General features: G+C 32.6%; 1 protein-coding gene across 1 annotated transcript in view; it reads right to left on the bottom strand.

The window, feature by feature from the left end:
- Window positions 1–683: 683 nt before the first annotated feature.
- The window catches only part of LOC148283535 (uncharacterized), a gene marked incomplete at its 5' end in the record, with an annotated part of 203,994 nt that continues 184,877 nt past the window's right edge, over window positions 684–19,800 (bottom strand). Inside the window, one exon of the mRNA XM_088243661.1 lies at window positions 684–1,381. Coding sequence (XP_088099787.1) covers window positions 1,245–1,381 — 137 coding nt within the window. The remainder of the gene's footprint in view (window positions 1,382–19,800) is intronic.

Raw genomic sequence — 19,800 nt, 5'->3', positions numbered from 1 at the left:
CTTAAAATATAGCTTGATGAAAGTGACAGTTGTCAGCAAAAGTTACGACATAACTTTTTAGTAATGTCTAAGCAGTGATTTATATTGACACGAAAAATCATTCGTATCTGGCTTGTTAATTAATTTTTTTAATACAATGCTTGACACATAAATCAACATAAATGTATAAAATCAGCTTTAAAACTAAAATAAACCTAATTATTAACGACGTACTTACAAGGTTACATCATTTTGCAAAAATGTTAGAGATGGAACAAATTGATTAATGTAAATTGATCGAATAAAAAAAAATCATTTGTTGTAGTTCATGAAAAAAAGTATAAATGTCTTATTTTTTGGTGAATAATTGTCTTAAAAAAACTACAATAAGCTTGTTTTTGCGTTTTTATATCAATTTTCGGAAACGGAGTTACATGTTTGCATGAAAAACTGATAAAATCGATTTGATCGGTACAATTACCCATCACTAGTGACATTAGTTTGGCAGCTGTCAATTTAATCAAGCTATATTTTAAGGACTATAGAAGTTATTTGCAACTACCTACATGCGTATATACTAAATAATACGCCAGGCACTCTGATTCCGCGTTTACATTTCTTGGTCAATTTACTAGTCATATGGACATTTTAAAAATACAACAATTATTTATTTTAAAACATTGTGAAATACATTGTTTAAGAAGTTTTTTTTTTACTTTTGAAGTCCATTTAAAACATTCATTTTCATGTATTTTTTTTCATTGTTTTCTCATACTCTTTCTGACATTATTTTGAATATGTGTACCATATATAGTTATTTTCTTATACACTTACTGTAATTTAATGTTCATGATTTACTTTTAATAATAATTTGTTAACACAATTTTTTTAATTATTTAGAATGAGCTTTTTAACTTTTATTATTTATTTTCTGTTTGGTTTATGACGTAAACATACGGTATTTACCATTGTTCCTTTAATAGTACCTATAGATTAAAAAAAAAAACAATTGTGTTAAGCGTATCCATCATGTAAGAAGAGATTCCGGTATCAATATAAATACTCGTAAACGTGAGGCGAAGGGGTATAATGGTCACCTAGCGGGAGATAGCGTTAATATGCTTTAAATGGTTTGCGTCTCGGCTGACGTTTAGTAGTTCTACTAAACAATAGATGGCTGACAAATTGAATTTTAAAGTTTTTATAGCGTCAATTAAATTTTCAACAGTGACTAAATTTACGAAAAAAAATGAAATAGAGATTCATCAATAAAGCTTACCAGTATCACTGCCATGAGTGTTGAGTGATATTTGTGGTCTCGATAGACTTAGCGGATCCCATACACCGTCATTACCCAGGAATGGTTTTGTGCCGTGTGGAAGGGACATGCACTTCAACTCACCTGTAACAAGGAAAATTAAATTAATTAATTATTATAAAATTATAAATAATTTGAGGCATTAGTTGTAAATATTATGTACCAAATAAATGTATTAAATCACGAGTCACAAAATCAACAGAGGAGTCCTCTGTTAGTTTAGACGAGTAGAGCGAATGGACAGCGAAATAACGGTTAAAAAGAGTTACGATGCAAAATATAATATAAATAATCAAATAAAACAAATACTTGAGGATGGACAACATGTCAAATGTAGGAATAATCGGCGCGTGAGCATGAGATGTATTGCGTGACCAAGTATATTGTTTTTTTTTAAAATTAAAAATGTTTAAATCCAATTTAACTTTATAAAATCACTTTTTAAAGCGCCCTTGGGGTATTATATTACGAAAATGGCGCTGTATAAGTTATCCATAACAATGATAATATCTAAATTTGTTGCAACAGAGAGGGAAAACACTTTTGAGAAGGGAATATAGAAATCTAGACATTTACAGGGCTTTTGACCTGTCACCGGCTGGTTCAAGTGGCCACTTTACACACTGTGTAACATTCACCATTTTGCCAATGTTTAAACATCCACATGTTACAGTGTGTAAAGTGGCCACTTAAACCAGCCGATTACAGATCATAAGCCCTGTAAATGCTTAGATTTCCATATTCCCTTCTCAAAAGTGTTTTCCCTCTCTGTTGCAACAAATTTAAATATGAACAACTCCCTCGGGACGAAATCCAGCCAGTCTACAAGAAAATGGCGGAGAGACGCGTGCAGTAAAACGGGTGCGCGTAAAAAAATATAAATTATACCCGCCTGATCTAAGGCAAGTCATTTTTAAATATCATTTAAATCTCCTTCATTATTCATATGTTAGTTTATCAATATTTTAGTTGTTTTATTAGAAACAATAACTCCTGAATGATCCTGTGAAATAATCCTCAAGGGATCATTTTGTATACATGGTAGGACAAAATGATAATTTGGTAGGGTTTTGCTAAAATCGGTAGAGAAATTACATGTTGAATAATAACACAATTTGATGGATTGCGATATATAGAAAAATGATTACACTTTTCAAAACAAGTCGAATTATTAAAAAAATTGTCATTTTTTATATATTAAATATCAATTCTCCCCTAAAGGGATCATTTTGGACTCGTTTCCCCTACGTATAATAATTTTTTTAAATGTCTATTTTTTTATTGATATCAACCCTCTACATAATGTTGGATACAGATAGATAGATACACTGCATATACCAGTGGCGAACGGTGATTTTATTTACAGGTAAGCTATAAAAAAATATAATTTATTTGTATCTACATAGTAGGTACTATAAGTAATAAATTGCTATTTTTCTGTGGTTCTGCGTGATACAACAACTCTTATCTATGAAATCAACTCAAACGACGTAAATTCGTGATATATTATATAGCTCTAGCTATATTCTATTATCCATGAATTCAACACATAACTTATTTACAAGTTTATAATTCAGTCAGTATTAGGTATTCTCATAACGATTGAAATGTCGACTGGCCGATTTGTTCGAGAAATGAATAATGCCAAAACGGCCGCATCGAGCGCCACGTGTGTTGCGAGTCATATGTCAAAAGTATCATCTCAAAGAAAAATAGTCCTTAAGAAATAATGTTTGAAATACTGTTATCCAAATCGAGAATCTTCAAAGAATTTGTGTAATTTGCAAGTTAACTCTAGGAGAAAAATCGCGCTACTGGGTTTAATATACATTCAAAATATAGTACACTTATTTGTATGAAGAAATAAGCTGGAGTAATCGGCTAGTTCCTTGGCTCATTGCTGGCGCTGGGCGCGCTTTATTAATAGTTTTATTTGTATTTGGAGAAGAATACGAATGGTGGCAATGATTTATAAGAAATAGTAATTATTTGTTTGTTTTTCTGTAAATAAAGTCACCGTAAAACATTAATATGGATAGTCAAATATAATGGTAAGCTGCGCATAATCACTTCTATACACTTATTTATTGTGTATGCAGATAATTGGTAGAATTCCATATTTAATTTGGTAATGTATCCAAAATAAAACAAGTTTATTGGATTGTAATTCTTGTGACGCGTTTCGTCTTGTTAGAACATTTTCAAACAAACTAACTTAAATATTTACAAAGTTTCCTTATGTACTAAAAATAATTGCTATTTTATGTTTGTGGATTTCTATACAAGCCAAAAAAAGTAGAGTAATTAAAATTCAATTAGGGTATACTGAGTATATTAGAGGAATATTTTGGTTATATTGGGGAAAAACCTTCCATTATTTAGAAACATTTCTAAGGGTATGACTTTAAAATTAATGTAATAATTATAAAAATATTGATTTCATTTATACAGGTTTATTTTGAAATTATTGTTGAAATTCTACATTGGTGTTTTACACAGGTTTCATTCATGTTTAATGTCAATTAAGGTAAAATACATTAAGATTTTATAATATTATTTTATTTTAATTTATTGGGAACATTACAAGTTTTTATATATTTAGTAGGTATATAGTAAAATAAAAAAATATAAAAAAATAATAAAAAAATATAAAAAATTATTATACTCGTACATAATATTAGAATTACAATCCAATAAACTTGTTTTATTTTGGATACATTACCAAACTTCTATACACGATTCGCCCCTGGCATATACTATTTCAATGCAGTGCCCCATGCATCATCCGACGCGGATTACGGTTTGTGGATGATGTATTAACTTTAATACTTATTTATTTATGCTATTTCTGTTGTTTTTCCTAATAAAAATAAATCAAGTAAAGTCATCGCTGTAAAATATTACGCTTTATATTAAAACGCGATAATTAAAATCACATAAATGATTTATGAATGGAGTTGTTACGAGATGAATGAACATGAAGGATTGATAATGCCATTGTAAGTGTGTAAATGAAATAACTTATCTATTTGCACTTATCAGGTGTTTTATCGGAGCTAAATATACAAAATACAATGTAAAATGACGTCGGCTTAAAGTTATTTCCATGAAACAGAAATTCTTATTCATACGTATGGTATTTTTTAGGTGATCCGTGTAGGTTGGACTCGTTCCGACGCCACGTTACGACTACTGTGGCAGGGACCGATAGCGTATGCCAAACTATAAACTGACATGACTAAAATTGTAAATTCTGGGATTGCCCAGAGCTATTTCTCTCATTCAGGAGCCTGGAAGAACCACCAGACAGGTGCCGCCGTTTTGTAGCGACAATTCACGGACAGTGTATATTTGAAATGCCGTATTAAACAGACTCCATGAACTCGGCAATAGTTATCCCGCGAATCCGATATATTTTATGTAGGGTATTGTTCCTATAGAACAAACCTTTTGGACTTTTCCAAAGATGGTAATTAAACCTTTGGCATATTATTATTCGATCCATGCCACGTCTTTCTTGGTCGTCCTGTGGAGGTCATCACCATCAAGCCGTAAAGTTAGCAGGGCCGAACACCGTTCTGGCTCGCAACGCGTAACCCGACGCAACGTCAGCTCGGACAAGTAATGCGACACGAAATTCCAAGATGAAATGTGCGTATTCTTTCGCTGACGTTGCGTCGGGTTACGCGTTGCGGGCCAGAGCGGTGTTCGGCCGTGCCAACTTTACGGCTTGATGGTGATGACCTCCACAGTCCTACTCCTACGTTACCGTTCACCTGACCGAACCATCTCTTAGACCCTTAATCTTATCAATTATACCTGTAGCTCATTCACGAATAACTATCGACGTGCTAATAAGCGATGTGATAACAATTTCTCACCATAGCTTTTTATCGTATTCGCAATCACAATGGAACATCTGTAAACACCTAATGTTACATGTGAAAATATTTACATTTCGCGACGTATAATCCTGCTGCGCAATCACATATTTGAATTCACCGGTGTAAATATGGAAAATGTTCAAAAATCGCTATTTTTATTAACTATTTATTATTTATCATGGTATTTATTGCATTTAACCGGCGGTTGGCAAGTCAAATGTCAAGAAAAGCAGGCGCAGTAATAATTGTAATTTAATTTTCACTTTTTTGTATTAGATACTCCTTACTTTATATTTATAATATATTGTATTATTTTTTATGGAAAACGCTGATTTTTCGCCAATGAACTGTATTTATTTACGAGGAAAACCAAAAACCAACCGACACGACGTAGACTTAGAGATTACACACGCGTTGAATTATGACCGCGATAACTTAAGCATGTTCATTATTCATTAATGTTTTGAGTAGGTCCAAATGCCTGCAGACTGGCTGGATTTTCTCCCTAGGGAGTTCTTGAGAAGGGAATATGGGAGTCTAGGCATTTACTGGGCTGATGACCTCATTAAGTCAACGCGTGTGTAATATCTATAAGCATAAAAAAATTGGAAAATTGTTTTCAGGCGTTGCTTAGTAGGTAAATTGGTTCAGCCGGATGAATCTCACCCACATGATAAAGGTTTCAGCTCTTTTGCTTCAAAAAAGTCAACAGATGGAAGAGTTGAGGAAATGCGGGTGTTCGAACATAGGCAGAATGGTGAATGTTACACAGTGTGTAAAGTGGCCACCTTAACCAGCCAATGACGGGTCATAAGCCCTGTAAATGCCTAGACTCCCATATTCCCTTCTCAGAAATGTTTTCCCTCTCTGTTGCAATAAATTTAAATGTTTAAGTATTATTTATTTTCCTAGATGATTTTTTTTCCTATTTATAACAAATGAACGTTTCTGAATTTGTAAAAAAATAAAGAACGACATATAAAGCATTTTTTTACATACTGGAGAAAGGAAAAAACGTTTGTTCTATTCAAAACACGTTTGTTGAAGAGGTCGCATTTATTCGTTATGTATTTAATTGTTTTCATGCATACAAAACTAAATAAAAAGTTATACTTGCTTAACAGAGATAAGAAAATGATTTTTTGCAACAGCATCCACGCTAAAGACCATTCAATTTTACTTTTCTTAAATGAGTTCTTTGTACATTGAAAGATAATGTTGAAGCCAAATTTATTAGTCACGTTGAATATTTTTAGAGTTATTTTTTTCTCGTTTCTTTGTTAAAGATCAAAACATCTTTGAAAAAGTATTCATTCATATCTATTTTAAGAGTGTGGGTGTGCCAGTGTGCCTACAATAATTCAAGTGTGTACATGTTATGTTCAAGCATGCGAACGAGTGTCGTGTGTTGTACACAAGACACATTTTTGTAACATTCTAAGAGGATATGGGTGTCAGAGAAACTTGATGAATAGGAGATATTTGAATACAGTTTTTCTGCCACTCCGATATTTATTTATCTTTAAATATATAATTCTTCCTTTTAAATTATTTATTGACAATTCTTGATGGAATTCCATGGTAATGATGTAATAACTTATATTTACAAATGTCGAGATCCGTGAAGTGTGTAAGGCTGAGACATGCATTATTGACAGAATCAAGAAAGGGGTGCTGCGTTGGTTTGGACATGTAGAGCGAATGGACAGCGAAAGAACGACTAAAAGGATCTACGATGCAAATGTTGATGGATGCAGAAAACGAGGAAGACCGAGAAAGACATGGCACGATCAAGTCCATCAAATACTTGAAGATGGACATGTCAAAAGTAGGAATAATCGGCGTGCGTGCATAAGAAGATGTATGAATGTAGAGGAAGCGAGGTCTGTATGCCAAGATAGAGTGTTAGGGCGTTCTATCCTCTCTGCCTACCCCTACGGGGAAACGGCGTGATGGTTTGTTGTTGTTGTTGTTGTTGTTGTAATAAAGAATCTTTATTACAATATGGTATTGTTGGATGGTGTTGTGCATATAACAATATATTAAACCCTCTTAAATAGTACTAAGATTAATTATCAAAGTAATGTTAAAGAAACCCTCGACATTCAACACGGAAAATCTATGTAAATTATTTAAAGTTCATACAGTAGACACTATTTACAAAATTAATTATATTGTACAAATTTACAAAGAAGAAAAAATCGACGAATTTGATATTAGTAAGTCAATCAGATACCAAAATAATAACGTAATTCCTAAATTCCACACAAGTCATCCTCAAAACAGTTCTGTTTTGAAAGGAATAAAAATATATAATAATCTCCCTAATGAACTAAAAACTATTAGAATGATTATTTCACTATATAAATTACAGCAAATTAAATTTTTTTGTTGAATCCGAATAAAAACAGCATTCCTACTTGAATTATTATTACTGTAATGATGTAATAACTTATATTTACATATAAGTTATTAATTTAAAAAATACTTGGTACACTTCCACTTATTTATTTTGACCAATTAGCGCTTTCTAATGGGCATCTTCAGACTGGTGAATATTATACAGTGTAAGGATAATTTATATAAAACTAAATATTATCTTCAGTGTAGGGACATTTAAAAATAAGTTGAAAAAGATACAATACGCAATATTTCAATGGAACAGAGTTAGACAAATTATTGAAACATGTGTTGGCGGTGTACTTTAAAAGAATATTCTACTATGTGAAAAATATTTATTGTTTTATTACAACGTACAGGGTCCAACTATGGGGGCTAATAAGGGTGAGTTTTTAAATTCTATCTGCTGATTTATAAAGATTCTGTCGCTATTATTTTTTATCTTATTTATTTCTAAAATTTCCAATCTTAAATCCTATTCTATTTAATTATATGTTAAATCAAATTAAAATTACTGATGTTTCTACCGTGAGCGATCTGGGTGTTTTGTTCGATTCGAAATTATTTTTTAAAGAGCACATTATTAAAATATCTAACAAAGCTGTAATATTATTAGGATTTGTACTTAGAACCGGAAAAGATTTTAAGAATATAAACACATCAAAATATCTTTACACATCTCTAGTTAGAAGCCAACTAGATTATAATAAAATTACTGATGTTTCTACCGTGAGCGATCTGGGTGTTTTGTTCGATTCGAAATTATTATTTAAAGAGCACATTATTAAAATATCTAACAAAGCTGTAATATTATTAGGATTTGTACTTAGAACCGGAAAAGATTTTAAGAATATAAACACATCAAAATATCTTTACACATCTCTAGTTAGAAGCCAACTAGATTATAATTCTCCAATATGGTCACCTTATCAAATCACTTTCTCAGATTCTATTGAGAGAATTCAGAATAAATTTCTTAGATATATTAATTTTAAGATGGGGTTTTCTACTAATCAATTAAATTATAACAAATTTTTTGACTCTCTTAAACTAACTAAATTGCAAGAGCATCGACCGATCTTACGACTTTATATAAAATAATAAAACCAATGTTTGATACCCCTGATCTACTGAAAATAATTTCATTCTATGTACCACCTAGGTTACGCAGAACATCTACAATATTTTATTGTCAAAATTCTCGAACAGTAGCTCAATATAACTCACCTATTGTTAGATTACAGAATACCGGGAATGAAGCATCATATTTTGATATATTTAGTTTATCTCTGCCTAACTTAAAAAATAAAGTGACCGACATATTTTTATCAAAAAGAGCGAATCATCTTTAGATTTTATTTTTTTTTAGAAAATAAATATTTGCGTTCTTATGATTTACCCAAATATTTAATTTTGGGGGCCATTTTCAACGAGTTGTAAAATAACTCACTATTAGAAAATGGAATCAAGTTGGGGTAGAGTGGGATTCGAACCACAGACCTTTGGTCCGTGAGTCCGAGACACTAGCCACAGGACCACAACCCGATTGGGTTGGAATAGTTATACTTTGATTGATTAATGTATTTTGTTATTGTATGATTTCTTTAAAATATATATGTATTTCAAGTAATTAATAATGTGTACAGTACGAGTATATTAATAGTTCATACTCGATTTTTTAATATTTTTTTTTAAGCACTCTTTATACCACATATATGTAAATGGCAGAAATGCCGAATATAAATAAAAGTAATAAATAAATATAGTGTGTAAAAAAATCGTCGCTCTAGTGCCATAATCGAGGGAGATATACGTGAATACGTTTGTATGAAGAAAAAGTAAGACTGCATTTCCTCTTAACACGTTTATACATTTTTTAGTGTAAAAATTATTGTCTTCGTGGCCATTTTTTAATTTTAAACTTATCCTAATAAGAAACCGGATGCCTTTTAAAAAAAGATGATCGATACAGAACCGTTCTGTAAATATTCGTTGACTTCCCACAGTCGATTATCTAATATACAGTAGCGGTCACAGAAATTGCATCACCTAATATTTCCACTCTCGAACACTAGATGTGGGCATTACGTTTTTTTTATAAAAATAGCAATAACAGTTACCATTTCACAAATTAGGCTGTAAAATAAATTTTTAGAACAAATAAAATTCTATAAAATAAAATATTTTAAAAACAAATGGTTGCTAACTTCTGCAGGAGAGAAACGAGGAGGGAGGAGGGGGGACTGACACACCGTTAACCACGCGACCGCACCCCCCTCGTTTCTCCCCTGCAGAAGTGAGCAACCATTTGTTATTTTTTAAAATGTTTTTACAAATTTTCTTCGTTCTTAATATTTTTCTTATTAACATGGAATCTCTAAGTTCAGTCATATCACTCCACTACTTCGGGAACTACACTGGCTACGTTTTCCACAGAGGGTCGAATACAAACTCTGTTGGCTTATGTATAAGTCACTGCACAACTCGGCTCCGGAATATCTAAGGGAACTATGCATTCCAGATGAACTAGCTGACAGGCGTCTCACGCTTAGATCAGCTACGTCTACGGCGAGAGGAAAAGTTATTATACCTCTACGCAAACAGCGCACTAAATTTGGTGATCGCGCATTTGCGGTCGCAGGCCCTATGGCATGGAATGCTCTCCCAGCAGAGGTGCGAGGCTGTGAAAGTGAAGTGATGTTTCGGAAAAAACTTAAAACCCACTTGTTCTCTAAATCATTTGAATAAATCCGTAGCACGTGACAACAAAATACATTATTTTAATTAAATTACAAATTTAAAAGCTTCAATTAAATTAACTTAACAATAGAATCACCATGTAAAGCGCCCTTGAGGTATTTTATTACGAAAATGACACTATATAAGTTATCCACAATAAAATAAATCAGAAGTCATACAAATAGAAATAATAATTAAATTTAAAATTAAAAAAAAATAAAAATACTGATCATCGTGGTTTCGGATGTGACAGGGTTTAAAGAACACCCTGTATATGGAAAAAAAAAATTTTTTTTTTTTTTCAGATTTTTAATTTTTTAATGATTACTGAAGCGGTAAAAAAAAATTACACTAGATTAAATTTCCGAAAAACCTCAAAATTAGGTGGTACAATTTATGTGACCGCTTCTGTACGTACAATATACATAATACGCACAAACAGATACATTTCTTTCTAAACATAGACCATACGTTGGTTTATTAATAACAGCAGCGCGGTTCTGTCTGTCCGGGATAAGACTAGAGAGAATCTGGACATAAACAACATTTACATAAATAAATAAATAAATAATTACGATGCAAACTGGTATGGGAACTCACAGGTATCAAGACTCTCGAGCTTTGCAGTATTTGCGCTGAATTTTTTTGCCCATTTTTTGGATTTCTCAGCCTTTTTAATAAACCTGATGAATGGGAGCGAAGTATTTATTTTTATTTATTTATTTATTTATATTTTTCGATTACAAACTATAATTAATAATAAAAATAATGTGACCTCACTGGGGTTTCCCGTGCCGAGGACACTTAACAATTTAGTTTTTTTTTTATTACATTTGAGAATAAACAAAGAAGACTCACTTAAAAAACAAACATAATTAACAAATATTCAGACAGTTTTAAAAACAAGGTATTTATATACATCTATATTATTTATATTACAAAACACACAATGAAAACAACAAAAACCAAACATAAGCCATACAGTTGTGGAGCAGTTGATTCAGCATTGGTATGGGCGAATGAGACAATCCATTTTACTTCTACCTAGCTCCACTATCCATTTTTTTATAGCCTTTTTAAACATTTTCTCATTACTAATTGCTTTAATAGATAGTGGAAGTAGGTTATAGATTTTAATTGAATAATACTCAAAATCCCTTTGTCTGAAAGTGGTATTAGTTTGTATTTGTTTAAGTTGTTTATGTGTTGAGGATCTAGTGATTATATTATTTGTATATGATGTATTGTGGGGGTTATGTCTTTCATTTGAGTAAGAGTAGTTTTTGAATCTATAAGTGAGTATTGTTTTAGCGTATAATTGTTTTGGTGTCATAAGTTGTGATTTATGGAATATTTCTTCAGTGGATGTCTGTATCGGGACTCTGAGTATTATTTTAATGATGGATTTTTGTGCAACCAATACACTATTTAAAACTGTGTCACTCGCACCACCCCAACCGATTATACCGTACTCCAAAATTGATTGGCACAATGCAAAATAAATCTTTAAAAGTTCCTGTACATTACTTATATTTCGAATTGTATGGACTTGCAAAAACGGGGATGAAAGTAGGCTGAATGCTGTCGAACTGCGATCCCTCAGGCGAATGCGTGGTAAAACTATGCACGGTAGATGCACAAATGCCGAGATCCGTACATTAAGTAAGGCTGAGGTAAGCACTATCGACAAAATCAAGAAAGGAGCTCTGCGCTGGTTTGGATATGTAGAGCGAATGGACAGCGAAAGAACGGCTAAGAATATTTACAATGCGAATGTTGACGGATGCAGAAATAGAGGAAGACCGAGAAAGACATGAAATGACCAAATCCAACAAATACTTGAAGATGGACATGTCAAAAGTCGGAATAATCGGCGCGCGTGCATGAGAAGATGTATGAATGTAGAGGAAGCGAGATCTGTATGCAAAGATAGTGATGTGGCGTTCTATATTCTCTGCCTACCCTTACGGGGAAACGGCGTGGTGGTTTGTTGTTGTTAAAAAATCTGAAGAAGGAAATCTAAAGGGGGATAAGTCAGCCTCGTAGTGAAGTGGTTACCATGTTAGAGGTCGTGAGTCGATTCCTGGCAGGTTTGACGTGAAATATTTGTTTGATGGATGTTTAACACTGCAAAATTTCAACATCCCTCGACTGGTACATAAAGCGTAAGACCAATTACCTTATCTTCCATTGAAACCGTTTAGGAATGCATCAAATTTTGAAGCGAAAATATCAAAGCTTAAAACAATAACTTAAAACATACTTTTTCTACAAAACACTCAGTTTACCCTGAAGATGGCTCCTGCAATGGTAGCCGAAACGTCGGAACAAATCCAACACACACGGTATCACCAAAATAAGAAATATATTAATAACAGTGACCGTTAAAACCTTCGCACCTGTTTATCGTAAGATTTTTTAGTGTTTTGGGCGTTTTGTGCAAATTGAGAAATGCCGTTTATGTGATCGACACTGTTTTTTAGAAGGTGATTGTTGCTGTTTTTTGTATAAAAGCGGTTTGGCTGTTTTTAGCAGAACATAGAACATTACTGCACCCGATAACACCAAAATTTAATTTCTTCAAAATTGTAACTAGCTGCTTTCTGCATAACTACTTATGTAACAAAAAATGATCAAGATACGCTGCGATTGGTTTACCAACACAGTGCTCTAAGCACCATGATACATTTAATAGTTTAGCAATTAAACTAAATAAAACTGTAGATCAATCACAAATTACTATCGACGTGCTAATAAGCGACGTGTTCACAATTTTTCACCATGGTTGTTTATCGTATTCGCGATCACAATGGAATATCTGTGAACACCTAATATTAAATGTCAAAATATTTAAGTTTCGCGACATATAATCCTGCTGCGCAATCACATATTTGAATTTCACCGGTGTAAATATGGAAAATATTCCAAAACTGCTATTTATTTATTTATTTATTATTTATCATGCTATTTATTGCATTTAGTCGGAGGTCGGCAAGCCACATGTCAAGAAAAGCAGTCGCCATAGTAATTGTAATTTAATTTTCACATTTTTGGATAAGATACTCCTTAATATTTTGCAAATGCATCATATTGTATTATTTTTTATAGTGAACGCCGATTTTTCGCCAGTAAAATGTATATTTATTTACGAGAAAAACAAAAAACAAACTGACACGAGCGTTGACTTAGAGATTATACACGCGTTGACTTATGACTGCGATAACTTAAGCACGTTCATTATTGTTCATTGTGATTACTCAAATGCTTAGCATGTTTTTAAGCACGTCGATAGTAATTTGTAATTGAGCTACTGGTAACTAGAGCAGTCACGATATGCGAGTACAACGGAACAATATTTATCGCTGACGACAAAAAAAACGTCGAGTGGCAGATTAAGCACAAAACGTCAGAAACTCGGTCGAAATGACAGCCCATTCGGAATTCAAACGCGTTTCCGATTTGAATCACAATATGGCGCCGCTTCCGGCCAATGGGAGTCTTTTGTCCCTTTGTGATCACTTTACAGCGAGTGTTATGATCCGAAAATTGAGCGAGTATGACGAATTAATTCTACGAAATTATTACAATCGAATCACGATGTATTAAATACAAGATTTAATTATAATAATAATAAAAATGTTTGGATAATTTATATAGCGCCATTTTTCTACTTCCTCGTCTTCAATTATGATATATAGGCGCTAGATAACAGCGCGTCTTGCAGCTACAGAGCGCATGGACAAAAAGAAATCTAGCCCCTATTTATATTTTTATGTAAAAAAAAAATATTTGACAGTGAAGTTTAGAGTTTAAGTGATATTTTAAAAAACGAAATAAAAAGCAAATTTATAAAAATAGAAGTTAGATAACAACAAGTCTCGCAGCTACTGAGCGCATGGACGGTTGAAATTCTAGACCCCATTTACTAAATTTAGATATTTGATAGTTGATAACATTTACATAATATGATAGCTAACATCACAAAAAGTCTAGCAGCTACAAAACGCATCGACGAATGGAATTTCAACAACATAAGAAAGATTTGGCTGCAATGCACATTAATTTTCTGAAACGTATGTGTTCTGTAGCTGCTAGACGTGTGATAATCCTACATCAATTATTTCAACTGTAAGTAAGGGCTAGAATTCGAAAACAAGTACTGGGCTCCCATTCTAAAATTATTTAATGCAGTAAAATAAAGTAGATACTAACCTCCTTAATAAAAAATAAATAAATGCGGGATCGAGAACACTCAGACATCAAGACATCTTTGAGATGCCATTGTTTTAAAGTAATGCAACATACCACACACATATGGCCCGCATGTGTCGGGAGTATAATATTAATCAAATGCATAAAAACGCAGTAACTTGGAGTTTGCATCCGTTGTGTGGAGCCCACAATACATAACAACGAAAGGATTGAAAATGTTCAACGAAAATTTTTAAAATACTTAAGATTATAAAAACAATAAAGCGCTATGCACTTACAGCCAATCTGCTAAACAAAATGGATTTTACTGATAAAATGGATCTTTTTTTTTCATCTATTGATATGTTTAACATGCCCCTTATTTTATTTAAAAATAAATTAAGACTCATTCTTTCTTGCTGCGATACGCTCCCACTTGCTATTTAATTATGCTCACGCTTACACGCACCTGAACACAAACACACCTCTACACTTACTCTCATACAAATACACATAAACACACTCTTTTTTTGTACCACAATTTAATATGTATGATTTTTATTTAGAAACTTTGCTGGTCTGTCTTTAAACCGTGTCTTTTTTATGTTATTTTATTATTGTCGACTGTTTATGTAAAAAAAATGAATTAATTAATATATACTCAAGTTAGTAAGGCAAATTAATAAATAAATCTTTGGGGGTGCACTGGTTGCACCTGAGTATATGACAGTGGCGAATGGTGATTTTATTTACAGGTAAGCTATAAAAAATTATCATATATTTGTATCTACATAGAAGGTACATAATATTTTGTTATTTTTTTATTACTTAAGTTAGCTTATATTACAATACATAGTATATAAACTAATATTTACACTTATTTTACTAACATATCTATTAACATAATTTTACAGTATACATAATATTTATTTTTAAATTCATTCAAACTTTTTTTATTCTTCATACATTCAGGCATCTCTTCAGTGTAAGTAATATATCCTATAAATTGATAATTTTCTGTGGTTCTGTGTGATACAACAACTCTCATCCATGAAATCAACTCAAACGACGTACCTTCGTGATATATTTTATAATATAAATATATTATCCATTACAATACATAACTCATTAAAAAATAGCACTATGAATTCAGTCGATATTAGGCATTCAATTGAAATGTCAACTGGCCGAATTGTTCTAGAAATTAATAGTGCTTAAAACGGCCGCGTACAGCGCTATATGTCCTGCAATTTGACGCATGAAAGTAATTAGGTCTTATGTCAAAAGTACCATCTTAAAGAAAAATAGTCCTTAAGAAACAATGTATGAAATACTGTTTTCCAAATCAAGAATCTTCAAATAATTTGTGTAATTTGCAAGTTTAATCTAGGAGAAAAAACCCGCACTGGGGTTAAGACATTTAAAATAAAGTACACTTATTTGTATGAAAAAATAAGCTAAATTAATCGCCGTGTTTCTTGGATCACCGCAGGCGCCGGGCGCGCTTTATTAATATTTATATTTATTTTAGAATAAAAATACAAACGGTGGAAATGATTAAAAATAAATAGTAATTATTTATTTGTTTTTCTGTAAATAAAGTTACAGTAAAACATTATTACGGTCAGTCAAATATAATGGTGAGCTGCGCATAATCGCTTCTATACACGGTTCGCCCCTGGTATATGAGACCACTCGCCCTCACCTCAGTAGCCCGGCTCTTTTAAAATCTAGTATCGGAGGGCGACAATTAAATTTAAGGGGATGCGTCAAGAACGATCAGTAAAGGTAATAACGAACATCGAAAAACCGCAAGCGAATCTAACTAAACTTGTCTATAGAGAATTATCAGAGAGGGATAAAGGGCCAGTGCGCAACCGGAAATAGGAAGTAGTCGGTGCACTGCGCACACCGACAAAAGGGGACCGGAAAAGGATTCCCTCTATAACCCACGTTAAATAATTAAAATAGTACGGAGAATAAGCGTATAATATTGTTTACCACAATAATAATAAATCTGGCAAATATTCCACCAAAGATGAGGAATCTCTGTGAGAATAGAATATTAAAGTATATTTTGCAAGATTTTTCTTTTGACAAATCATATTACTGGAATAATATTGATGTTTTTTGTTGATATTTCCTGATGAATCTCCATGGTTAATGATTATGATAAAATTATAAATAAACTTATCAATGAAACTTCTTGGTTTAGTTTTACTTTATATTATTTTGACCAACGAGCGTTTTCGCCTAAGTAGGCATCTTCAAGACTGGTGAATTGTTTAAAACGTTTACAGCTTTTATACTATTCTTAACATATTTTGTTAGCTAAACCATCACGAGCCTCACCTGAGAACCGAGAACTGAGAACCCGACTTTCACAATCAAGGTAACACAATACCGGTGACTCAGGTAAATCTTCCCACGCTTGCAATACACCCACTTCATTTGCATAACCCTTTTCTAATCTTTATTCCTGTATGACTAAGTTATTTGTGGACTTATGGACTTTTTGTTACTATATTAAGTATTTTGGTTAATAAATGGCTTAGTGACATAGATTTTATGTAACATTTAAATTGGTAATACAACAGGGGTCGGCATTCGAAGTGTTACCAATTAAAAATTCTGTAATTTTGTCCATTTTTATTTTTTTAATTAAAAAAACTTCAGTATATCGTAAAAACATTTCAATTTTTTTTTAAATGTTATTGTTTGATGGAGCCACCTTTAGCGCGGATAAAAGCATCGAATCTGTCCAAGAATGACTCGCCTACAGTCTGTATTAAATGCCGCAGCGAGACTTATTTTTGGAATCTCTAAGTTCAGTCATATCACTCCACTACTTCGGTAATTGCACTGGCTGCGTTTTCCTCAGAGGGTGGAATGCGAACTCTCGGCTTATGTAGAAGTCACTGCACAACTCTGCTCCAGAATATCTAAGGGAACTCTGCATTCCAGATGAACTAGCTGACAGGCGTCTCACGCTCTTGGATCAGCTACGTCTACGGCGAGAGGAAAAGTTATTATACCTCTACGCAAACATTGCACTCAATTTAGTGAACGCGCATTTGCGGTCGCAGGCCCTACGGCATGGAATGCTCTCCCAGCAGAAGTCCGAAACTGTGAGAGTGAAGTGATGTTTCGGAAGAAATTTAAAACCCACTTGTTCTCTAAATCATTTGAATTGAATTCAATTCAACAATTTGGTCACCTTATTACAATGTTCATATTTTAAAGTTAGAAAGAGTACAACGTAAATTCCTTAGATTCATCAATTACAAACTTAATATACCCACTGAAAATATTGATTATGATAATTTATTATCTACACTAAATATGTCAACTCTATGTAAAAGAAGAATTATAAATGACTTATTCAATTTATATAAAATAGCAAATGGCGTATTGGACGTCCCGGAATTAACTAGTGTTATCAGCTAGAAAGTACCTCTTCGAAATACTCGGCAGCTAACGTTATTTTTAGAATCACCTGGCCAGTCACAATTATTATTACAATTTATTCATTTTATTCATTTATTAGTTTATACATACAATGTTACAAAATGGCACAAAAAACACTCTGGCAAATTCTGCTTGTACTAGGAGTAGGCTCAGTATATGAAGGGTCGGCAAGCCAGAAATATTAATACGCCTAATGTTGCAATCGGTTCCTATATGGGCAAATGCCTGTTCTAAGAAACCGATTTGTTGCGGCAAATATGGTTTACGAATATGTTTCCTATAAATAAAAAACAATATTGAAGAAATAAAAAAAAAACAGTTATAGCCCAAAAGAGAAGAAAAGAAAAAAAAAAGTTTACATTAAATGTAAAAATACAATTAAATACATAAATATAAAGCATACATACTTCGTACATACATATACACATACATACATATATACACACATATACATATATATACATATATATACATATATATACACACATTCATACACAATATATATGCACATGCGAAAATACAATAAATTTATATATGATTCAATGGGATAGCATAATATTTAGATTACTATCTTCAATAAATTCTCCGATACCTAGACTACACCGGCTAGGTAACGAGTATGGTGAAGTTGATATATTTCGTCTGTCTTTATATAAATATAGGTTAAGTATTCAAAAGGTTATAAATTAATTTGTGTAAAATTTCTTAATATTTTTCTTTATTTACTATTTTTTTTCTTCTCATGTATCTCTATAATAATGTATAAACTTATATGTATGTATATGTATGCGTGTATGTTTTCATATGTAATTTTTTTAAATATTTTTCTATGTACCATATACCTATGTTGGTACATTTCCTGATTTTTACTTATTATTGTATCTTTTAGCTTTTCTTATGTTATCTTTAATTTTAACTAAATTTACATACTCATGTTTCACTGCTGCACTTAAATGTAATTTCTAAAATATGTAAAAGCCCATAGGGCGTGTAAATTAATAAATAAATAAATAAATTCTTAGCATGTGGTGACAAAGTACATTATTTTTCTCAAATTAAAAAGTTAAAATTAAATTGATATGTTTATATAATTTATTTGTAAAGCGCCCTTGAGGTATTATATCACGAAAATGGCGCTTTATAAATTATGCATAATTATTATTATTATAAGAAGACTGCACATGCTGCACGAATGTAGGCTGATGGTGTTTGGTCCCATTCTCGGCGAAGTGTAACCTCAAGGCGCCGACCGTCTCATATTTTTTAGCTGATGCTTTGACTTCTAGAATGGACCACATGGAAGTTCATTGGGTTTAAGTCTGGGGAATATGGAGGCCACTGTTGTGATGAAATGAAGCTGGGAACTTCTTGTAAGAAACGTTGAATTACACGGGCTTTTTGGGATAGTGCCGAGTCTTGTTGAAACGTCCAACGGTTTTACCGAATTTTCGACGTGCCCAAGGTAACAACGCATCATTGCAAATCTTTTCACGGTAGATTTGCTGATTTACCTTTACGCCCTGTTCAATGAAAACGAGTGGTGAGCGTCCTGTGGCCCAAACCACCACTGATGCAGGCGCTTGCTTTTGCAGAGCAATTCGCTGGTCTAAATTGTCTTTCGATTTGCACTGTAACCATACCAGATAGTTTTGTTTATTTACGTATTGCTGAACAGTAATAAAGTGTTTATCAGCAAATACCAAATTTTCTAGCTCGCCACCAACGTGCAAGTGTTTTTTTTTGCTAGGCGAACTGCCTTTTGTGCACTTTAACGCCAATCGTGACGTATGGGGGGCGTGGCCAAAGCAATGAAGCGTTTTC

Source organism: Micrasema longulum, unplaced genomic scaffold, assembly GCF_059751315.1.
Source record: "Micrasema longulum isolate JH-2025_06_02 unplaced genomic scaffold, ASM5975131v1 h1tg000224l, whole genome shotgun sequence".
NCBI classification, from domain to species: domain Eukaryota; kingdom Metazoa; phylum Arthropoda; class Insecta; order Trichoptera; family Brachycentridae; genus Micrasema; species Micrasema longulum.
This window is presented reverse-complemented; position numbering and strand designations above follow the sequence as displayed.